The sequence below is a fragment of the Chanodichthys erythropterus genome, chromosome 2, assembly GCF_024489055.1.
Source record: "Chanodichthys erythropterus isolate Z2021 chromosome 2, ASM2448905v1, whole genome shotgun sequence".
Taxonomy (NCBI): Eukaryota; Metazoa; Chordata; class Actinopteri; order Cypriniformes; family Xenocyprididae; genus Chanodichthys; species Chanodichthys erythropterus.
In genome coordinates this window covers 5,264,776-5,289,890 of record NC_090222.1, presented here as the reverse complement: position 1 = coordinate 5,289,890, position 25,115 = coordinate 5,264,776, and the positions used below count along the sequence as shown (strand labels likewise).

Below are 25,115 nucleotides of genomic sequence, written 5' to 3'. Positions count from 1 at the left end.
ACATTCTAGCGCTCTCTCATTACACTCAAAGCAGGGAGTCCGTTTTGTAAAAACAAAGTCTGTGAAGGTCAAATCAAGGCATGTTTTGATAGAAAACTGACGGTGTAACACACCTCAGACCACTAGTGCAGAGGAGCTCATGTGATGAGCAAACTGTCTAGAACTGTTCACTGATCTGAGGCCTGCTGGGGCGGTTTTTCTGTCCATCCTGGGGTCCAGAACTGTCAGGAACAGTAAGGTTGATCTCATGGAATGGAACAAGATGTGGTCATGTTGGCGGTCTTTCTGCTTCTTCTACAAAAAACAAATCACAAAATCATTTATAATGTATTAGCGGACAAAAATAAATAGGAAGGTTGCAGAATTTTAGAAGTTCAAAATATAATTTAGACAGTAAAACTGTAATTTAATTACTTTTCCTTTAAATAGTTAAGGGATTACTCTTAATTTTTTTTTACTGTATAGACTATACAACAATTCTATGTAAAACAATAGTGGATTTAACATCAAAATTTAATGTTAAAATGTATGTTTTTAATGTAGCAATCTCCCTTTACACACTTTGGTCTGTTCAAGTATAATTTATGCAACTGAATATTGTTTATTTGGTAACACTTTAGTATAGGGAACACATAAACTATTAACTATTATCTATGACTTCTCCCTCAATAAACTCCTAATTTACTGCTTATTAATAGTTAGTAAGGTAGTTGTTAAGTTTAGGTTTTGGATAGGATTAAGAATGTAGAATATGGTCATGCAGAATAAGGCACTACTAATAAATAGCCAATATTCTAGTAATATGTATGCTAATAAGCAACTAGTTAAAAGACCTTAAAATAAAGTGTTACCGTTTATTTAAAAAGAATCAATAGCAGTTCCGTGTCTATCCTTGTATTATTCTACTGGTCGAGGTTTATGTGGGATTTTGAAGGTTAGTAATAAGTAATCCAATATCTTTTTAGAGAGAGTAATTAGTACAGTAATCTAATTACACTGTTGAAGATGTAATTAGTAGCTAGTAATTAATTACTTTAGAGTAACTTACCCAACACTACTGACCACTATTGAATGGTAGTGTATTTTTTTCAAACTTTTAAAGTGTAGTTTCTAATGTAGAACTTCCAGATTTCTTTCATTTGTTTAAGCATAATCTAAAACCAGCCTTAAAGGATTAGTCCACTTTTAAATAAACTTTTCCTGATAATTTACTCACCCTCATGTCATCCAAGATCTTCATGTCTTTCTTTCTTCAGTCGAAAAGAAATGAAGGTTTTTGATGAAAACATTCCAGGATTTTTCTCCATATAGTGGACTTCAATGGACACCAAACAGTTGAAGGTCAAAATTAGTTTCACTGCAGCTTCAAATTGTTCTACACGATCCCAGACGAGAAATAATGGTCTTATCTAGAGAAACAATCACTCATTTTCTAAAAAAAAAAAAAAAATTAAATTTTATACATTTTAACCAGAAATGCTCTCTTCTTTTTCTCTATTAGAATTCCAGCAGTGTAGACGCTGCTAAGTGTATTACTGCCCTCCACAGGTCAAAGTTTGAACTAATTGTTATATACTATTGAACTAGCATCTTGATTATAAAAATTAGTCCAAAACTTTGACCTGTGGAGGGCAGTAATACACTTAGCAGTGTCTACACTGCTGAAAAAGAAGAGAGCTAGTTTTTTTTTTTTTTTTTTTTTTTTTTTTTAGAAAATGAGTGATGGTTTCTCTAGATAAGACCATTATTTCTCGTCTGGGATCGTGTAGAACAATTTGAAGCTGCAGTGAAACTAATTTTGACCTTCAGCTGTTTGGTGCCCATTGAAGTCCACTATATGGAGAATAATCCTGGAATGTTTTCATCAAAAACCTTCATTTCTTTTCGACTGAAGAAAGAAAGACATGAAGATCTTGGATGACATGAGGGTGAGTAAATTATCAGGAAAAGTGTATTTAAAAGTGAACTAATCCTTTAATATTTTGCATTTAGATATTTATACTGGAAAACAAATGTACACTGTATGGCAAACACACAATGCGGCAGAGCTGACAGGTGAGTTTAAATTCATTAACCTGAATGTGAAGGTGAGTCGATGTCGGCACAGAAATGGTCGCTCCCCAGTGCAGCAATAGAGCTCCGGGGTCGAATGCACCTCTCACCAGAGAAACTTCTGCGTAGCAATGCCTATGTCAGGACAAAAACAGAGTGACTTTAGAAAAATCAATCTGACCAATGACATTTGGAGCGGTTTTATTATGGTTGCAAAGAGTGCAGTCAGTTAGCGGTTAGCTGGTGTACCTTGCGTGTCAGTGGGCTGCTGGGAGCTGAAGCGCTGCTGTATAAACTCAGGCTGGAGTTGGATCTGCTGACAGTCAGGCCTTTAGCGCTCCCTCTGCGACCCGACGGCTCAAATGCGTCTGGAGAGAGATACTTCTCCTTGATCTTCAGGTTTGTGCGTCCCTTTACTGTGTGTGAAGATCCAGAGAAATGATGTGTGTCAGTGTTTCATTCAGAAGCTGGTAGCGATGCTGATTTAATTCACTGATTTGGCTAAATGTTTATGAATTACTCATTTGTGGTGGTTGATATGGGTTCTTCAGTACTTTATGATACATAATAAATTCACTACCAATTAAAAGTTTGGTGTCAGTCAGATTAAATATTTTTAGGAAATCAATACTTATTTAGCAAGGTTGCATTGAATGTATCAGTAGTGTCAGTAAAGACTTTTACACAATAAAAAAAAAAAATCTATTTCAAATAAATGCTGTTTAGTGAACTTTCTATTCGAAGGAATCCGGAAAAAAAATATGAAGCAGCACAACAGTTTTCATCATTGATAATAATTAAAAATGTTTCTTGAGCAGCAAATCATCATATTAGAATGATTTCTGAAGGATCATGTGACACTGAAGACTGGAGTAATGCTGCTGAAAATTCAGCTTTGATCACAGGAATAAAATATAGCTGCAAGCAGCAATTACGGGGCCAAGCACAAAAACGGCACAAGAAGCCAGCCAACATGGCCGTGAGCATCAGACCAACAGCAGCAGTGAGCAATTAGAAAAAAAAGTTATTAGCATTTTTGTCAAGTTTGTTATAACTTTTGAGCACGAGGTGGCGCTGGTCCGAAACTTCTCAGGCTGCTTCAGGGCATTGTCCTGATGACCCATACCAAATTAATGAATTTTGGTCAAACCCATCAGAAGTTATAAGCAAAAATAGCCATTTTTCATATCTCCACTCCAGTAGGTGGCGCTGCGCCGAAACACTGTATGATGCCTCAGGTCATGCTTGTGATGACACGTACCAAGTTTGGTCTGAATATGTCAAAGCATTGTAGAGATACAGCTTCAAGAGTAATTTTTGCATCATCTCTCAAATTCTTTGCTCCGGTATACGAAAACGGTTTGACTTATCAACTTGAAATCCATAACTTTTTGTCGGCATGGTCTGAAGATGATACGGTTCAATTTTGGTGAAAATCGGAGCAAAGGTCTAGGAGGAGTTTGAAAAAGTAGGTTTTTAAAGAAAAACAATATGGCGGACAGGAAGTTCAGCTGAATATGGCAAATTTGATATCTATGTTCTCAGCATGACCCAAGGAATCTATTGAGACCAGTTTCATTACAATCGGTAGATATTATCAAAAGTTATTAGCATTTTTGTCAATTTTGTTATAACTTTTGACCACAAGGTGGTGCTGGTCCGAAACTTCTCAGGCTCCTTCAGGGCATTGTCCTGATGAACCATACCAAATTTATGAATTTTGGTCAAACCCATCAGAAGTTATAAGCAAAAACAGCCATTTTTCATATCTCCACTCCAGTAGGTGGCGCTGTGCTGAAACATTGTATGATGCCTCAGGTCATGCTTGTGATGACACATACCAAGTTTGGTCTGAATATGATAAAGCATTGCAGAGATACAGCTTCAAGAGTCATTTTTGCATCATGCCTCAAATTCGTTGCTCTGGTATACGAAAACGGTTTGACTTATCGACTTGAAATCCATAACTTTTTGTCAGCATGGTCTGAAGATGATACGGTTCGATTTTGGTGAAAATCGGAGCAACGGTCTAGGAGGAGTTCGAAAAAGTAGGTTTTTAAAGAAAAACAATATGGCGGACAGGAAGTTCAGCTGACTATGGAAAGTTTGATATCTATGTTCTCAGCATGACCCAAGGAATCTACTGAAAACAGTTTCATTACAATCGGTTAATATAGTCAAAAGTTATTAGCATTTTTGTAAATTTTGTTATAACTTTTGACCACAAGGTGGCGCTGGTCCTAAACTTGGTATGCTCCTTCAGGGCATTGTGCTGATGACCCATACCGAGTTTCATAACGATACGCTAATGCGTTCGTAAAATACAGCATTTTAGCACCAAATTTAAAATGGCCGACGGCCAAAATGTCCAATATGGGAAAATTGGATATCATTCGACTCGGCATGATTCCCCGAATCCAACGAGACCAAATTCATGATTTTTGGCCAAACCCATCAGAAGTTATAAGTAAAAATAGCCATTTTTCATATCTCCGCACCACTAGGTGGCGCTGCGCCGAAACGCTGCATGTTGCCTCAGGTCATGCTTGTGATGACAGTTACCAAGTTTGGTCTGAATACGATAAAGCGTTGCGGAGATACAGCCTTATGTCTATTTTCGCAAGCACTACGTACAATTCGTTTGCGTGTTTTTCGAAAACGGTTTGAGAAATCAACTTGAATTCCATAACATTTTGTCGGCATGGTCTGAAGATGATCTGGTTCAATTTTCGTGAAAATTGGAGTAACGGCTTAGGAGGAGTTCGAAAAAGTACGTTTTTCAGAAAATTCAAAATGGCGGAAAAATTTTCATGACGGAAAATGACGTCATATGGTGCAATCGATTCGTCTTGACCCAAGGAATCAGAGGAAAAAAGAATTTTGTTTCTAGCCCTTATGGTTCAAAAGTTATTAACATAAACATAAGTGCAACTTTGGACAGCTGATGGCGCTAGAGGGATTGAGTTAGAGACTCCAAATTTGCTATGGACAAAGGTCAGACTGTCCTCTAACTGTGTGCCAAATTTCACAACTTTCCCGCAAGCGGTTCTATGGGCTGCCATAGACTTCAAGAGCGGAAGAAGAAGCGGAAGAATAATAATAAGCGTACGGAACGCCAACAATAACAATAGGTGCCTAAGCACCTTCGGTGCTTGGCCCCTAATTACATTTTACAATATATTCACATAGAAAACTAGTTATTTTAAATTGTAATAATATTTCACATTCTTACCAACCCCAGACTTTTGAATGGTACTGTAGAGGTATGTTCTTTATGTTGTTTCATACTAGCAATTTCTGCTTGTTTTTCTTTAGTAATATTATAAAAAGAAGTAAACGATGTGAAGAAAGTAGTCTGGTAATGATGGACAAATCTGTGCCCTTACAAATGCACTGGAAAAAGCAGTTATATAGTCCACAATGAATATGATATTAATAGCAAACAATTACATTATACTACATTACAATTATAATTATATGACACATAACATTATATTATTACATCCTTTGAATCCAAGAAAATAGCAAGACTTTCCATGCTCTTGGATCTCATTGGATGATCTTCACACAACATTCATGGATTAGAGGTACACAGGTTTGTAATTAGCCAGACCAACAAAAACGAGAGATATCAGCCAATGCTGTTAAGAATACTGTCATGTCCATATATTGGTTGTGATATGCAGATTATAAATAAGTGCAAGTTATTCACCTCTACAGGGGTCATTCTTCACCAGAAACTCATCTAATGCCGTCCATCCACCACCAACTCGAACCATCAGAGTGCTTCGGAGAATACGAACCATCCGCAACTGCTGAGAGTCTCCAAACTAATGAAAATCACAGATTTGAATGAAAATCACATGTCAAGCATGTAGCTGTGAATGTGTAGTTGTGCTGCTTCATTTACACCTAGTATCTGTTCTGGGCACTAAATACAGGTGTAAAGAGTGATCTTAAGGTTTTGATGTAGTAAGTGATGTATGTACTCATGAAATCTGAGGTCTGCCCATCAAAAAATCTTAAGTGTCCACAGAAGACACATTTGAGACATGTTACCATCAGGTGTAATTGGCGATCTGCATCACCTGATTACTTGTGGTCAAATCACCCAAGACTAGAGCTGTTTTTAACTCCATGTTTAAACATACACTTGCCAACTTCCCTAAGCACTTCTCCTCGGGGGAATCCCTGCCGCCATTTTGAAGTGCGTTCAACTTTGTCAAGTGGACAAGGGAAGTTTATTTGGAGGGACCATCTACCTCTCGATTTTGATGGAGGGAGTGAGTCTACTCATATGTACTCTTCAGGCAGACCCATAGACCACAATGCAACATGATGAGATGTCATAAATGCACCTTGCAGTGCTTGCACTTAATTTACCCACAAGTGATCAAGGGCTTAGGGCGTTCCATTTAAACCAAATGCAAGGCTTCTGCTAGTAGTGGGCAATCACATAACGTGAGCAATGCCATACATCCGAGTGAACGAGACGGAGGGAAGTTGGTGAGGGAAGGGCATAAAAAAAAAGTGGACTTAAACACAACCCAGGTGTTAGCAGCCATATTTGTACCTAGAATAGATTTCCACTCACCCTATAGCGGTTTGCGCTGATTTGCTCGACTTGAAATCTCTTTGGACAGTTGCACTGAGAGACCTGACGACTCACCTGCAAAATTGTGTTTTTGTTAGTCATCTTACAGAAATACTCAATGTAGATGATAAAATGCACTGCAAAAAAAAAAAAAAAAAAAAAAAAAATATATATATATTTATATATATATATATATATTCATACTCAGAAGGTCTTAAATCAAGATACATTTACTTGAGAAGCAAAATTACTAATATATGAAGTCTTGTTTAAAATGTAAAATTTACACTGAGTTTACACTTAAAGGGGTGGTATAATGCCACTTTTACAAGATGTAAAATAAGTCTCTGGTGTCCCCAGAGTGTGTATGTGAAGTTTCAGCTCAAAATACTCTATAGATAATTTTTTATAGCATGTTAAATTTGTCACTTTTTGAGGGTAAGCAAAGACGCTCTGTTTTTGTGTGTCCCTTTAAAGTACACATGAAATCAAAACCTTATTTATTTTGTTAGCTCAATTTGCTAGTTTTTTGGTGAACAATTCATCCGTGCAAGTCAATCCACACAAAAAAAATTGTTTGGCTTCGTAATATTTAATCAAAATCTGAAAATGCTCTCCTCTGCAGCGTTGTCCCTTTGATGGCTTGGGTTGAAATTGCGTAAACCACTCCTCTGCAACCGTTAGTCTGCTATGAGTGAGAGATGGAGAGGAGGAGCGCTAAAGTGAAACTGTGCCCTCTATTCAATATTCCGTTTCACTTGGAAATACGTCACAACACTGGAGAGAAGTCGTCTGCAACTTCCGGTTCATGCGGACTTTAAATGCAAAAGAGCTGATGCTCTCAAAAGTTTCCGGAGCTCATGTTAGCATTTAGCAGCTTCGATTAATATCACTGAAAATGTCAGAAACTGTACAGCTTTTTATGTTCAAACCGGAGTCGGACAATGATGGAGAGACTCAAGAAGAAGTGACAACATGTAAAATGCAACAGGACATTTCTGAACGGTTAGTTTATGAATTTATGTAGCTGATGTGGAGTTAACTTAATCTTAAACTCATTGATTAGCATATTCTGTCATGATGATCTTTAAATTGCTCATGTGGGAACTGTTGTAAGATCCTACAGAGCCAGAGAATACATGCTGCATGAAGATAGAACAGGTACAGTTTAGTTTAATTACGGTTATAACTTGTCATTTTGTCATCTTGCTTTTATGACATGCTTTTACATTCGTGTTACATACTGTAATGCAATAACATGACATCACCCCTTTGTTGCATTCTCGGGGGCGGGGTTTATGTAAATGTTAGGGTTTGTGATGTCACCAACCCGGGAAGAAGCTTGTTGTAGTCCTTAAACAGAGAAATATATATATAAATAGAAAATATCTCTTTGCTTTGAACTTTGAGCGTCGCAAGTTTGCAGATGTTGTTTATGCTCAAACAGCAACATTACACACTAACTAAAGTTAAAAAAGCGAAATCGCAATGAACCACCCCTTTAAAACAAGAAAAAATGTCTGTCTGTGGGGTAAGAAAAAATGAACAAATATCAAAATGAAAATTCTGTCATTATTTACTCACCCTCATGTTGTTCCAAACCTTTAAGACTTTTGTTCATCTTCGAAACACAGGTGATGTTATTTAAATGAAATCTGATTTCTGTCCTTCCATTGACAGCTATGCAACTATCAATTTGACGCTCCAAAAGATTCATAAAGAGATCATAAAACTAATCCATATGAATTGAGCGGTTTAGTCCAACTTTTCTGAAGAAACTTGATCGCTTTATATGATGAACAGATTGAATTTAGGCTTTTATTCACATATAAACATTTATCAACACACATCAGTTGTGGTAAATGGAAACTTGACATGAGAGAACCAATGAGGTTCATTCTCGTGTTACGCAGCAGGTTTGAGCTCCAGCAAGAGGTTTCTTCTCACGTGTCAAGCAGGTTTAAGCATCAACTCACTTAATTTTGATAATTTTTTTCACAAAACAAGACTAATTTTCCTTCTCAAGTATTATCTTGATTTAATACATTTTAGATATTAAAAACAAAAATTCTATGTAAGAAAATCACATTTTGCAGTGTGTTTATGAAAGATTAAACAGAACTACACATACCTCCTCATTGATTTGGTCTACATCTATTGTTTTTCTGTAAGGGTCTCGGCTTGGGTGGAGGGCACTCACAAATTCATAGTAGTCAATGAATCCATCACCATTTACATCAAATATGTTAGCAACAGCAGTCATTTCCAGGGAGTTCGTGGGAAATTCTGTCCATATGCAAAGGCAAATATTGTGAACAGTTACATACATATCAAACACCTTGATGCAAAAAAGTAACCAAGAGTGTTAAAACTGCACTTACTAGAGGCCAGAACATTGTCAATGAACTCCTTGTGAGTGATTCGGCCATCCTGATCTCGATCAATGCTCCGAAAAACATCCAAAATCCGGGATTTGAGGTGACTTATCCATTGCATGTATCTTTTACGCCAGATGTTGAAGTCAAAATTAGCAAACTCCTCCAACTGCATGTGCCAAAGAGAGGGTTCTTAGACAACTGTGTGGATTCAAACAGAAACCTATTCTTTTATCAAAGCTTCAGCACAGTCATGATCACCTCTTTTAGCCTCTGTAGATGTTCCTCTAGTCTGCTCTGTCTGCCGTGTGCCAGGATCCAGAGCTTCTGCCAGTGACTCACCAGCTGACACATCATGGGGGTTTGAGGGTCCAGTTTCTCCAGCGGAAGAGGCACTGACGGCGGAGGCTTTGCCGTGCCTCTCCTCTCTATGCATGCAATGCAATCCACAGAGATTACAGTTGAATACATGCACACAATCATTAGTAATTAATCACACTATTCTTTACTCACTTGTTGGTGCCTTGCGACTGGGGGAAACCTGCTGCTTGGGAACCAGCTTGTGTTTACAGGATTTCGTGGCATTTTCAACCTCTGGTACCTTCCCTTTCATCTCATCCATAAAATCCTGCAAAAGTAGCATTTCCTGAATTTAAACCTTATTTGTCATCATGGTCTTGTATTGATTTTAACTTTTTAAATTTTTAGAACGTTTTTAATTGTTACTCCATGTAGGTCAGTTTTATTTTAGTATCATTGAGATACTATTGTAGTTTCTATTAATAGTTTGAATAAATTTTTATTTTTCCTTTTTTAAATGTTTCCCTTACAGTTTTAGTATAATTGTTGTGTGTTTTTGTCATTTGTATGTTTTTATTAAGTTTTATTTTTGTTTTATTTTAGTACATCAAGTTAATATAATAAATGAAATCAGTTTGTTATTATTATTATTATATTATATTATTGTATTTTTAGGTAAAAAAAATATGTGTTTTTATGGTTTTATTTTTATTTAACTACAACAGGGTTTTAAGACCAAAATTAAGTAATTGTTTGACTGAGATGTGGATCAATGTAACTGTTTCTGTTTTTTTTTTTTTTAACACAGGACAAAAAGGATAGAGGATTTAAAAAAATAAATGTTTAGATCAAAAGTTAGCATCATATGATAATACATAATTCATTCAAAGAAAGATAAGCACAGTTTCTTATAAAAAACAACCATAAATCTAATCATTGACAGTATGCCCATGTTGAGCTCAAAGAAGATGAAATATGGAAAAAGGAACTTCAGGATGAAGACTGACTTTGGTTTTGCCTAATTTTATAAAGGTTTCTAAAGTATATGCACAGGTATGACACTTATATATATATATATATATATATATATATATATATATATATATATAAAGTCAGTAATGACTGTAGTAAAGGCATACAGAAGTGGCCAAAAAGTCTGGTCTAGGAAAAATAACTTTTCATTGTTAGTTCATGTTAGCTCAGGTTAATTAAATAATGTTATCAGATACAACTTTTGATTTTATTTATGTATTAGTAAATGTTGAATTTAACATCAACTAAGAATAATAAATGCTTTTAGACTTATTATTTATTGTTAACTAATATAGTAAACTAATGTTAACTAATAGAACTTTATTGTAAAGTGTTACCAAGATTTTGTAAAGCATATTGTGTAGTTGTGCTTGGAATCGATTGTTTTATTTGTGATAATGCAATGAAGACGTGAAATGTTTTCTTGTACAAAGAAATTACCAACAAAAATACCAACAAAATATTAATAGCTGATTATGTTGTTGTCAGGCTTATGTTCAGTTTCTTTGTGTTTTAGTTTGGCTTTCCCTGTTTGCCTGAGTTGTAATTCCTTTGTTTCTGTTCTTTTTGATTAATCACACACCTGTTATCTGTTCATTAGCTCATTCATTCCCTCTGTATTTAAACCCTGAGTTCTGTCAGTTCATGGTTCAGTGTTGTATTTGGATTACTGGTGGTTGTTTGGTTATATTGCTTAAGTGTTCTAAGGAAGTCTGTTTGTTTTGTTATGTCATCATTGTGTGCTTTAATACATCCACCAGCTGTTACAGTTGTAGTCAATGTGTGCTTTTTTGTGAGCTTTTTGTTTTTCTCCATTTTTTTTTTTTTTTTTTTTTTTTTTGCACAGTAAAATACTATTTCGCCTTTTTTGCCTAATAATTTTGTCAGATTAATACCTTAACCAAGTTTAGTGTTTTGCTCTTCTCTCATATTTAAAAAATATAAAATATTTTCCTCACATTTTGATGGTTCAGTCAAACATAAAAAACAAATATCCCCTCTGTACAGTATGTATCTGCTTTTCTTAAAGGGTTAGTTCACTCCAAATTCCGTCATCATTTATTTACCTTCATGTTCTTCCAAAACTGACCTTATTTTTTCAGTGGAACATAAAAGAAAGTTCTTTCTCAGCAGATGAAAGACTTGAGGGTGAGTAAATGTGGACAGAATTGTCATCTTTGGGTGAACTCCCTTTAAGTTTAATATGAATAGTTTATTATTGGCTATCAGTACCGCATGCTGAGTGATGAGCTCTGCAGTCAGCTCTAAGTCTTCAGGCAATGGCTCCTGTTCCTTCAGATTGAGAGACTCTTCAGCGGAGGAGATCCAGTCCAGTAATCGCTGCACCTCCTCTCTCTCTGCCTCTAGAGCAGACAGTGTGGTCTGGATCCTCTCGGCCTGCTGCTTCGCCCACATCTGGACCTGATGCATGAAATCACACATGTACATATCACACACTTGTACTTCTACACAGAGAACACAGTGTTTGTGTGTGTGTGTGTGTGTGTGTGTGTGTGTGTGTGTGTGTGTGTGTGTGTGTGTGTGTGTCATTTTGCAGTAAACTTAAAATACATACACGAAAGTTGAAGAATGGAAACGAAGTCTCTTATGCTCATTAAGGCTGCATTTATTTCATAACAAATACAGAAAAAAAACAATAATATTGTGAAATATTTTTACAATTTAAAATTATAGTTTTTTATTTTAATATACTTTAAAATATAATTTATTTCTGTGATGCAAAGCTGAATTTTCAGCATCATTACTCCAGTCTTCAGTGTCACATGATCCTTCAGAAATCATTCTGATATGATGATTTATTATCAATGTTGGAAACAGTTGTGCTGCTTTATATTATTTTATAACATGTGATACTTTTTCAGGATTCTTTGATGAATAAAAAGTTAAAAAATATCAGCATTTATTTATTTTTTTAAAGAAATTAATACTTTTATTCAGCACAGATGTGTTAAATTGATAAAAAGTGATAGTAAAGATTTATGTTTTGAATAAATGCTGTTCTTTTTAACCTTTTATTAATCAATGAATCCTGAAAAAAGCATCACAGTTTCCAAAAAAATATTAAGCAACACAACTGTTTCAAATCTGAGTATCAAATCATCATATTAGAATGATTTCTGAAGGATCATGTGACACTGAAGACTGGAGAAATGATGCTGAAAATTCAGCTTTGCATCACAGAAATAAATTATATTTTAAAGTATATTAAAATAGAAAACCATAATTTTAAATCGTAATAATATTTCACAATATTATTGTTTTTTCTGTATTTATTATGAAATAAATGCAGCCTTAATGAGCATAAGAGGCTTCATTCAAAAACATAAAAAATAGTAATGTTTTCAAACTTTTGACTGGTAGTGTGTATTTCTTATAATCTTATAATTATCGTCTACAGTTTTATAGTACCACCAGTAAGTAGGAAACTGACTTGATTATATAATTCGCAATACATCATTCCACTTACACAGCCACAAAGACTCTGATTGGCAGAGCTTGCTTCAGGGTTGTAATTAGTAAAATTCTTTAGCAGGAGTTCAGTAATTGTTATATTTCAAAACCTAATTTGAAATCACTTTTACAGAACCATATTTCATCACCTAGCAGCAACCTCAGAGCTCATGGTAGGTATGTCTTGACAATTTATACTTTATGTTACTGGCAAAAGTCAATTTCTTTATAGAATTTGATTTTTACTTCCATAACCCGAATATTGCACTCTAATTGTCAGCATACTGCAACTGTTAGTATCTAGATCTCATTCTCTTACTCACCTCTTCATAGCGAGTCTTTGTGATACTGATCCATGATTTGATGGTGATGACAGAGTCAGGGTGACAGGAGGACAGAATCTCTTCACCCAGTTTACGAATGTTCTCTAGCGCCATCTGCTGATCGTTCAAGGAACTCATTGACTCCTGCAGATCACAGACACAAACATGCAACTCGCATAATAACACTGACAACAGCAATTTGTACTAAGTGTAAATAGTTAGATGCTATTTATATGCAGAGCAAAGACTGACAGATAATAATGTAAATAGACACTCATTATAACTTTCTGGGGTAATAAGAGGCTCCATGTCCACCATACCTGATGACATGTACGAAATGCCAGAAGAGCCTCCTCCTCCTCAGGCAGCACTCCGTACTTCAGAACCCTCTCAACATCCGAAAGATGATCCAGGAACGAATGAACCATCCCATCAAATTCTTCCGCCTGACAACAACAGAGGTACAAAGTGTGCAAAATGTTGGGAATATCCAGTATGCCTGATTGTACACTACTGTTGAAAAGTAAAGAAATTATTGCTTTTATTCAGCAAGGATGCATTCAACTAATCAAAAGATCTAACTGAAACAAAATAAGTTTTTTGTAATTTGTAATTTTAGTTTTAGTAAATAACACCTTGAATGTTATGTAAGTGCTTTCAGAAGAAGTCTCAGCCAAATGCATAGTGTAAATATAACTTTTGTGATTGAAGGTTCCATGATTATCACACAGTGGATCGTGACGGTACCTGCTGAAGTGCCGCCTCTAGTCGAGCCTGTCTGGACACAGAGAGTTTGCACACGGCCTCCCAGCGGCCCTCCAGCTCCTCCATTTGCTCCTGCAACCAGTGGGCATCAGCCGTGCTGCTCCGCGTTAGATCTCTGACTGAACGCTTCAGTGTCCGGATACAGCTAGCTCGCTTCCCGAGCTCACGCTGGAACACCTACAGTCACAGAGGAGGTGTAGTGGTCACCTAGCAGCTTAGACCTACAGTGTACACGCTTAGAAGCAAGGGTTCAATGGGGTTCTATATAGAACCATATGGTTCTTGACTTTTAAAGAATTCTTCATGCCAAAAAGCTTCTATATAAGGACAAATGTCTTAAATGATTGCATAATAATTTCATGTTTAATGGGTTATTTATATTTTTCTAGTGATAAAGTATGTTTACAAGCTGTTTAATTCATAAAATAAAAAAAATAAAAAACTAAATGCATAAAACGATCCCATGGAAACCGTAGACTTTTTATACATAAATACGGTTCACTTGTATCACTATGAATGGGAGAAAGTGCAATGCTCAATATGGCAGTATAAGGGTGCGTTCACACTTGTAGTTCGGTTCGTTTGGTTCATTTGGTCCGGACCAAAGAAGAAAAAAAAAAAACATTTAGTCCTGGTCTGATTAGCGTTCAGATTGGCAATTTTATCACCGGACCAAAAGATACCGAACCTTCTGGCATACACTCTAAAAAATGCTGGGTTAAAAACAACCCAAGTTGGGTTGAAAATGGACAAACCCAGCGATTGGGTTGTTTTAACCCAACTGTTGGGTTAAATATTTGCCCAACCTGCTGGGTAGTTTTATTTAACCCAACTATTGTTTGAAAATGACTATATGGCTGACTTAAAATGAATCTAAAATGAAATTAAAATGTTCATTTATTAAACATATTAATAAATGTTAATTTTCAAGATATGTTGGGTTCATTTTAAGTAAGCAACACTGTAATTTTTAAACAATAGTTGAGTTAAGTAAAACTACCCAGCAGATTGGGCAAACATTTAACCCAACTGCTTGGTTAAAACAACCCAATCGCTGGGTTTGTCCATTTTTAACCCAACTTGGGTTGTTTTTAACCCATCATTTTTTAGAGTGTAGGGATACATTCACAACGTGATTGGTCGCATTTTATGACGTATTGCCTATTTTGAGACGGAACTTAAGGTGTGTTCACGCGGCCTCGTAATTCCTGTAGTTACAAGATTCTAGCTTGTAAAAAGCATTCACGTCCTCGTAGAGCTCGTAATTACAGCTTGTAAGCTGGGAGTTTTCTGAAAGCTCCCAGATGTACCACGTGGCCGCTGTACCACCTGACCGCTGTAGATTGATTTATTAGGCGTTGATAGTGGTGCCATGGAAACGCTTAATTCCCAGTCCAAGGACCAAAAGGACGTGAACAGCTCCGAATATAACGTCACGTGTTGTCATTTCAAGATTCCGGTAAATACGAGGTGACGTGAATGCAGCTTTACCGAACATCCAAAACAATGCTGTGTGCTGAGGTAAATGCGCTCGTTGTGTGTGTGTAGCGGGGCGTAGCCGGCATGTGATGGTATTTTGGCCAGCTGGGAACTCGTGAAGAGCTTAAAAAATGTGTAAAGTAGTCAAAACAGCGGCGCGAATCCATCCGTCACACACACAATTGATCTGCTTCGTGGAGACGCGCGTCTGATGCCTGTGATGGGCAAACTCGCGTCTATGACGAGAAAAACCGACATGCGTGAGGATTCTGTCCTTTTTAGGGTCTTCCTGTTTTTGGTTCGGTTACATGTCTTTGGTCCGTGTTGCGTTCATATATCATTCGTACCGCACCAGAGTTCGTTTGGAAGCGGAGACCCATCTTTTCAGCGCTCTCGGTCCGCTTGTTTGGTGCGCACCAGGGTTCGGTTGGCAGCGTTCACATATGCTCAAATGAACCGCACTAACCGAGCAATCGCACCAGGGTTCGTTTTAATCGAACCAAACATGACAAGTGTGAACGCACCCTAAGGTCTAATGCGTTCTCCTTCTAAATAAAAGAGCCAATCACAGATTGGTAAAGTCATCGCATCACTGCAGCTACCATTAGAAGCTCCAGTTCCCATAGAAACAGTCAGTGATCTGAGACGCACGCTTAGGACTGTGTATGCGTATTAGCTTGGTCCAGCCTGAAAAAAGCACATTTTCATCATGATTCGAGCATAGAAACAAAATTTATGAGACAGTTGTTGTCAGATTTCATTGGTGATTTCAAACAACAGTTTTGGAGAATTTGATGTTTCCCCATTCAAAGAGATAGGAGCTGCACTTGCATGCCCGAGAGGCATTTCAAAGATGGCCGCCAAATTAAATGACTTGTCTTAACGGGACTTCAATGGGAACCCCTAAAAGGTTCTATATATGAAGCGCCTGACAGAACCCTCTAAGGTTCTATATAGAACCTTTTCTTCTAAGAGTTTTATGAAGCAACATGCTGACATGTACCTTGTGCTTGTCAATCAGATAGTTGACCAGGTCTTTTTCACCACAGACAGGCACATCTTCAGCCAGCTGTGGCTCTGCCCTGTACAGCCAGTCATTAAGAGCCTGGAGAGCGTCAGTGAATCTCCCTGAAAACAGCAGAGCCTCTTCCAGCTTGTGTTGCCTTGGAAAAAGCACAGTTTAGACCTCAAAAATATCCTCAAATCACTACAGATCAGATGGTGCAGCTCACATCAGACTCACCTCTCACTGGATTTCCCGCTGATGGTATCCCATGAATCTCTGAGCTCGGACACCATGTTCTCCAGGTGCTGTGTGTCTTCAGGGCTCTGCGCTTTCTCCTGGAGTGAGCGACCACTCTTCAGACAAGCCTCATACATGGGCCGCTTCGAGCGGAGAAGTTTCTGGAACTCCTGAAAATATACAAATGCACTTTATAAGTGATCCAAGAATTGACTTTTGGGGTGAAATTTCCAGTGTGGTTTATACATATTATACTGTAGATTAAGGGTTGAACAAATAAGCCTGAACCTCAAGCTGAGACTCAAATGCGGGATGCCACATATGACACAGCACAGCCCACAAGCCTGTTGCTCCTACATAAGTTGTCAAATGTATTTTCAACACTGTTCTGTGATTTACCAATAAAATAGCTTAGAACTTGAAAAGTTGTAGCATATGTTTCTTAGTAACTAAAACCCACAGCTTCACTATTAGCAGAGATGACAGCAACATAGTGTCGGCCCAGATCCGGCCCACAGCTGGTCTGAGTGTAATCCACATGTACCAGATGTGGGCCGGATCTGGGCCACACTATGTTCTGTCTGAACAGTTAGGATTCACACGCAGTTGCTCTTTCAATAATGAATTCATATAAATTTAATCCTTACTGTGCTACTTTATTTGTATCTGATTTAGAACAAGCAGAAGTATATGAGAAATATAATGACCCAAAGATAAGTTGATAAAAATAAACGTATGTAGGAGCAATAGGCTTGTGGGCAGCGCTGTATCATTTGCCATAGCTGTGCACAAAGCAACTTGGTTCCAGTCTTAGCTCGAGGTCTCAAACTGATTTGAACTTGAGTGCCGCGTTTTTAGAACACCGCGTCATGCGCGAGAGATGCTGCAAAAGACTGGACTTTTATAATGTACTTTTATAATGATGCGTTGGTCATTAATTTTTAAATGCATCATTATGCAAAGATGAGGAGAATTCTCTGCATGAAAGACCCATGACTGGCAGATCAACGTCAGTGTTGGGGAAAGTTTTCTCTACATTTCTCTCCGAAATGGTAGGAAAATAAATTTAATTGAATGTGGAAGATTTTAACTGTGACAAGATGATTGACAGGTAAACAGTTATAGGTTGCTTAAATAAGCGACGGAAACGTCAATTAAAGATGTAGTTATGACGAGGTAGTATGTCCCAAAGCTTGTCTACTCTTCTGCTACACACTCAAAAGTTTAGGACGTAGTATAAGTAGGCGAATTGGGACGCAGCTTAGGAGTACGACCGGTCTAAGATGGCGGCCGCAAATCTCATCGCCCAGCGGCCAATAGGGCGTCTACCTATATGATGTCTATGTGTGCAACCCCTACTGTAGATTATTTACTTTCACTGTCCAGTTTTGTTTTTACATCAACGTTTATGGGGCACCAAATGTATAATAATCTAAAAGTCATTTAGAATTGTTTTTGAGGATATTTTTCCAGTAGTTTCCATTTTGGTAATGCTTTATTTCGATAATCCACTTTAGACATTCTACTAACTATAAGCAGTGTTGAGGGTAACACATTACAAGTAACGCGAGTTATGTAATCAGATTACTTTTTCAAATAACGAGTAAGGTAATGCATTACTTTTAAATTTATAACAAAATATCTGAGTTACTTTTTCAAACAAGTAACGCATTACTTTTAAAAGTAACTTTCCCCAACACTGACTATAAGTAACTTTGCCACTACATGTCAACTATCAGTCTTGGTAGACTGTCTGCTTAATCTGCAAACAGATTTTGATGCGCCACAACAGACTTTCTACTGTCTACAAGTAACTTTGCAACTATGTCAACTTATACTTCTAACCCGAACACTAACCTAACAGTATACTAATACCCTAATGAAAGTTAGTTGACATGTAATTTGCAAAGTTACTTATACTTAGTTGAATGTTTAAAGTGGACTATCAAAATAAGGCAAAACCCCAATTTTTGCTTGCCATCATCAATATTTTCACTGGCCCCACCACAAAAGAATCATCAGTTTTTAACAATGCATTTTTTTTTTTTTTTTTTGCTAGAAATATTCTTCATTTTTAATTAAATATTGATTTATTTTCATTTTTTTTTTTCATTAAATATTTTTGCTTTATAAAAAGAAATTGTGCAACAAGCTGGAAATTATGCACCTATAATATACACCTATATAAACACTTTTGCAATTGCAATACACTACAAAATGTTTTTGCAACATTCTTACTGATGCTTCCAAAACTACCAAGACATTTTTTTTCAAATACAATATAACAAATATATCAAGTAAAACATAATAAAAAATAATAATATTAATAAAAAGATCAATGAATGGAAATTTTTAGTGGGAGTGCAGCACTGGCCCAAAAGCTCTCACATTGGTCTCAGACCCTCCTTGTTGAGTCCCGAGATGTAAAGTACCTTTTGTTCAGTAAGCTGTTGTTTGATCTCTTCCTGTGACACAGCGATCTCTTTGTGTGTATCCAGTGTCTGTTCAACCTCCGTCATCCAGTCCACCAGTAAGTGCCATGATTCATTGAACTGTGGAAGTGAAAAGCACAAAAGTTTAGTACTTGCCAGATGATTTCCTGGATACTTTGAACCAACTCCTCCTGTGTGTCAAAGTCCAAATGAGAAGTGAATACCTGTTTAGCATGTCTTTTGACGTCCTCGAGCGTTTTCCCCCTCTCTGTGGTGTGTTGGAGGAGTTTTTTGAATCGGTCCTGAACGGTCATGATCAGGTTCTGCACTACATCGCAGTCTTCCTTCCTGCTGAGCTCAGACAGACGTGTGGCAGCGTTCTCCACGCTCGTCTTCCTCTCTCCATAAGACTGCACCTCACCTACCAGCATCTACAAACAAGATGGCTAAATCACACAAACACGTACACCACCACATGCATACGCAAATCCAGTGCAGATGCACATACCCTGTGCTCCTGAAGCTGTGAGCAGATGGTGTCCAGGATGAAGCTGGGAGCAGGTAGAGTGTTTATGGTCTCCTCACACTTGGCCATTTTGGTCAGCAGGTCTTGGACGTTACTGTTAAACTCCTTTGCAAGACCAAGTCCCTCTGTTAACTTTGCCTAAAACAACAAAAGACATTAAAAACATTTTTGTTACTTAATAGACTTTACAAAGTGCTCGACTCTTGCATTGTCAATACAAGATCTTGACCAAAAATACAACGAAAAAACATCACAACATTTATTACCATCAAGAGGTGCACCAATTTTTGGTCAAGATCTTGTATTGACAATGCAAGAGTCGAGCACTCTGTGAAGTCTTCTCCAGCACATCCCAAAGACTTTCAATGAATTTAAGGTCTGGACTCAGATGTGCCAATTCATGTGTGAAAATTATTCTTCATGCTCCCTCCCATCCATTCTTTCACAATTTGAGCCTGATGAATCTTGACATTGTCATCCTGGAATATGTACATAATCTATCTTCCTACATGGTTGTTTAAGAAATGAAAAGCTACACACTCCATCAATTGGGGATAAAAGCTAGAAACATGAAAATGATAGAAACATAATAATCACTGTAATAATGATCCAGTCATAGACTCTTAAGTATTTACCTATTTAAATCCAATCAGTGACTTTTATTTTGGCCGGGCAGCGTATATTTACTATGTTGTAAAGTCTGTAGATATAGGTGGCTATAATTACGCAGAATCTCATCACCTTTCTTTCTTGCATTTTAGCATAGACAGAGCTCCATTTCTGCTCCAGTATACATAAGCTGTGCTCTGTGCTGGAGCCCCGAGCCACCTCACTGCCCTCCAGCATCCTGTGGATGGCGTTGCGAACATTTGTGTAGGCGTGCATTTTAGAATCCATCTCATTACACAACTCCTGTAGCACAAGACAGAAACAGTCATGCTTCATTATAGAGTCATGTTTTATGAACACAGTTTACAGGGTTAAGACTCCAAAAATTCAGCAAGCACAATTAAAGTCATTATTACCAAATGAGTGTTTAGTCTCTCGCTGGCAGAGTCTGGCATACCCCACACTGTCTTACTGGACGACAGCCTCAGGTCTGTGTGTTCCAGCCACTGCAGGAGATCTTGGATCTCCATGGTGACGTCTTGAACCTGAAATTCAGTTATTATTGTTGACTTTAAAGTACACTGCAAATCGGCAATGAATTATCTAAAAGTATGAGCTTGAACTTCTACCTTGAGTGTGTGTATATGTGTGTGTGTATATACATATATATATAGACAGTCAAACCAAAATTTATTCAGACACCTTGAACATTCATTCATTAATACAGTTTATACACAGTTTATTCATTCAAAATGGTAATAAAAATATGACAAGATCTCAGAGTTAAACACTTAAGCAAATCATGGTCAGGTCAAAGTGTCTGAATAATTTTTGGTTCCAAATTTTTATCAGTTTTACTGGTAGTCCACTGTATGAAGAATTTTTGGGTATAATATGTCACAGTTTGCTTTATTTTGCTATCCTCACTTACATAAATTAACTATAGTGTCCTGCACCCACTAGTAAAAAATATATTTAAAATTACTGAATCATTTTTTGTTTGACTAATATATATATATACTGTCAACCTGATATAACTAGAATAACTAGAATAACTAGAAAAAGTTGGTTTACATTACATATACATACACATACACACACATATAATACAGTCAAACCCAAAATTATTCAGACATTTTTTATATTTTTTATATATTTTTACTAGTTGGTGCCGGACACTATAGTTCATTTATGTAAGTGAGGATAGCAAAATAAAGTAAACTGTAACATATTATACCCAAAAGTTATTCATACAGTGGAATACCAGTAAAATTGATAAAAATTTGTAACCAAAAATTATTCAGACACTTTGACCTGATCATTATTTGCTTAAGTGTTATCTGACATAATTAAGATTTTTTTTCTGACACAGTTTTACTCTTCTTGTTCTATTTTATTACCATTTTTTTAAACTATAGTGATTAAACTAATGAATGAAATGTTCAAGGTGTTTGAATAAATTTTAGTTTGACTGTATATAAATATAAACACACATACAGTATATTATGTAAACAAACTTTTATGTATATATAAAAGTTATATATATATATATATATATATATATATATATATATATATATATATATATACACACTGTACATATATCCATGCATATACACACACACACACACACACACACACACACGTACAGTATATATACAGTTAAAGGGATAGTTCACCCTGTCATCATTTACTCACCCTCAAGTAGTTCCAAACTTGTATGAATTTCTTTATTCTGCTGAACAAAGGAAGATATTTGGAAGAATGTCAGTAACCAAACAGATCTCGCCCCCCATTGACTACCATCGTATTAATTTTTCCTACTATGGCAGTCAATGGGGGGCGAGATCTGTTTGGTTACTGACATTCTTCCAAATTTCTTCCTTTGTTCAGCAGAATAAAGAAATTCATACAGGTTTGGAACTATCCCTTTAAGGTTTATGCAAATTGAGAAAAGTGGAATGTAAACATATGAGCACAATGGGACTGAGACTGTCTAAACTAAAGACATTGTTTTAAATAACTGTGTAATCAGGTTTATTTGCTGGTGTTTGTGGTCACCTGACTGAGGTTATTTTCCAGCTCTAGCTGTCTGCGCTCTGTCTCGCAGCGCACAAATTCCCAGCGTTCATTCAGCTGTTCCAGACGAGTCTGCAGGACATGTGAACTGTCTCCCGCCCCAGACTCCATCAGGTTTCTGCCGGCCTGGTTCAGAGAGTCTACCGTGTGCACATGGGACATCACATCATTCCGCAGAACCTAGATCCACACAACAACCATCAGAGTGAGTCAATCAACGATTGATACAAAGTATGTTTAGAACCTAGAACTGCTTATTTTTTTCAAAGTAGCCTGTACTTTTTTTCAAGTATGAAACTGAAGTATTTCTTATCAGAATTATTATCAAAACAGATAATTTATTCTGGGAAACATTTACTTCACTACATTCCAAAGCATACTACTTTTTACTCAACTAAATTGAATAAAAAAACACAGTTTTGCTTTATTTTGAACTGAAGAAATCAAGACCTGATCCCAGACGCAATAGTTTAATTAGATAGATTTGTTAGATAGCTAGATTCGTTAACAAATATTTCTTTTTGGCTGCCCAATGAATACAAATACAATTTTCTTTCTGCAATTTTTACTCTATGCTGTACGATATACTGTTTCACATAGTATTTTTTTAAAAGTAGTAGCCATGTTTTAGATACTATGCAGCATAAAGTAAGCAGTACATTCTTATATCATTCTGAAATTATAGCATAAATCCCTGCAAAAGAGGGGACTCACCATCGTCAACAATAAAAATATACACTCACCCTCAGTTTCACAGACAAGGTTTAAGCTTTTCCCAGACTAAAATGCATGTTTGAGCTGTTTTAACTGAAAGCAACTTGCACTGACAGATCTTAAAATATGTCAGTGCCATTGTTTTGTTACAAGATGCAAACCAGTAATGTTTTTTTTCTAGTGTACATTTATAAAAGCTGAACTAAGGCCTAACCCTGGCTTAGGCTAAGCCCTGTCTGTGAAACCAGGCCTTAAAGTTTGAGGTTGTACCTTGTGTTTGGCTAGCTCTATCTCACAGGTCTGCAGGTCAATGCTGATTGGCTGAGAGGCCTGCAGCAGGTCAGCTGTGTGGGAGAGCCAGGTGTGCAACTCATCAAGAGTGTTCTGGAACTGACCCAAGCCCAGCAGTGCACACTCCAACTGGTGCTGCTCAGAAACACATTGTGCCGTTGAAGTACTGATATGATGAAATAATAATATTACTCAGTTTGCTAAGATCTTACCTGTCTGCTGACAGTCACTGACTCCAGGTTGTCCCACCGCTGACGGAAGTCACACAATGGAGAGATGGACCCAGGCCTCTCAGTACCCGGGGAAAGACGACACACAAAGCGATGGTTCAGACTCTCTATCTCAATCTTCTTCTGATAGAGCTCCCGCTTAAATTCCTGTCAGGAGAGGTGATGACATCATCACAAAAGCTCTAACATAATTGATCATTCATTTGTGACACATTTTCAGCTTCTCAAGCTAATTGTTTGGTTGGTCTCACCTTCAGGTCACATAGCTGCTCTTTAACTGATCCCAGGTCAGATCCCACGGAGAACTCCTCAGTGGATTTTAACTCCACAGACTTCAGCCACTCAAACAGTCCCTTCAAAAGAAGGTATTATTTTTAAACCTGCTTTTAAAAAACACTTTTGTAATGTTTTTTTTACCCATTCTAAAATATGAATATTTTTAAATGCACTTTTTTCAGTTTCTTTCAGCTATGTTTCCATCCAAAGTTGCGAATTTAACTTATACTCATCGCATAAAACAATTGCGAATAAAGCAGTGTTTCCATCCAGTGAGTCGAAGAGAACAAAATCGTCACTTCCTGATTTAACTAGCACTAAATATCACAAATAAAGGTTAAAAACAATTGTTTTGATGTGCATTGAGGAACTAATTCAATAAATGTTTTTCCATCGTAGTTTATGCACATAATTTCCTCTTCTTTTTTAAAATATTTATCCAACTCAAAAGTTTTTTACATGCATTTTTAGAATTTATGTGCATCTTAGCGTTTCCATCCAGTAGTTTTTTATGCAATATGCCAAAATGTATGGAAGCTTGTTTCAGCCACAGAATAAAAAAAATTAAAAGATAATTGCAACTTTTTATCTCACAATTGCTTTTTTTTCTTGCAATTTTGACATTTTTCTCACAATTGTGAGTTTACATCTCGCAATTCTGACTTCTTTTCCCAGAATTGTCAGATATAAACTCGCAGGGGGCAAAAAGACTTATCTCAGACTCATCTCCATAAAAATGTGCATAAAAATAGGTGGATGGAAACACTGCTAATGTCTCACAAAGACAGCACAACCAACAAGAATATACACTGAAATAAACTGACTTTAATCCAAATTCTCTATTGCTAGCTTTGGTCTCTCCCAGAAGGGCATCCAAAAGTCCTGCCAACTGGCAGGAAATTGGCCAGTCTGTCAAAGACTCATCAAGACTTGTCACTACAACCACATGGAGTCATGAATACTGAAATACTACAACTGTAGACAGAGACCTACCACCACCGGAGAAGACAAGATAGAAAAATGGACAGACCATCATTTGAGATTATTTATATGTTTTCTAAGTACAACATTCATTATGAATGTCTTCAAAAGAATTGAGACTTGTTTATTGTGGCTAACTCACCTGCATGCTGTCCTGATAATGGAGCGCCATTCGTAAACATTCTTCTAACTTACTGTTGCAATTTGTCCAGATCTTACTGAGATTGTTCCATGTGCCATAAAGCTGCAGAGAAAGACTGCTGGGTAGTGAAATTTGAATAATTAACTGTATGATGTACAACAATTCTATGGGGTTTAGTGTCATTTCAGTTTCAAATACAA

At 36.8% G+C, this 25,115-nt stretch overlaps 1 protein-coding gene across 1 annotated transcript; it reads right to left on the bottom strand.

Moving 5' to 3' along the window:
• Positions 1-25,013, bottom strand: macf1b (microtubule actin crosslinking factor 1b). Its single transcript, XM_067396259.1, has 25 exons — positions 24,916-25,013; positions 23,768-23,869; positions 23,499-23,663; positions 23,266-23,421; positions 22,264-22,461; positions 20,619-20,747; positions 20,335-20,505; positions 19,576-19,731; positions 19,292-19,498; positions 19,068-19,187; positions 16,636-16,805; positions 16,396-16,555; positions 13,896-14,090; positions 13,469-13,594; positions 13,149-13,292; positions 11,587-11,775; positions 9,535-9,649; positions 9,283-9,449; positions 9,028-9,190; positions 8,778-8,932; positions 6,647-6,721; positions 5,765-5,882; positions 2,302-2,468; positions 2,076-2,187; positions 1-294 (listed from the first exon to the last, which is right to left on the bottom strand). Exons 1-25 carry the CDS (start codon positions 24,943-24,945, stop codon positions 269-271), a joined length of 3,516 nt encoding a protein of 1,171 aa, XP_067252360.1. The 5' UTR covers positions 24,946-25,013; the 3' UTR covers positions 1-268.
• Positions 25,014-25,115: the final 102 nt, after the last annotated feature.

Coding starts and splice junctions, on each gene's coding strand:
- macf1b (XM_067396259.1), bottom strand. CDS start 24,945: ATGGCGCTCCATTATCAGGACAGCATGCAG. Junction 23,664..23,767: donor AGCAGCTATGTGACCTGAAG/GTGAGACCAACC, acceptor CTCTCCTGACAG/GAATTTAAGCGGGAGCTCTA. Junction 19,188..19,291: donor TCAAAAGACATGCTAAACAG/GTATTCACTTCT, acceptor TCACTTCCACAG/TTCAATGAATCATGGCACTT.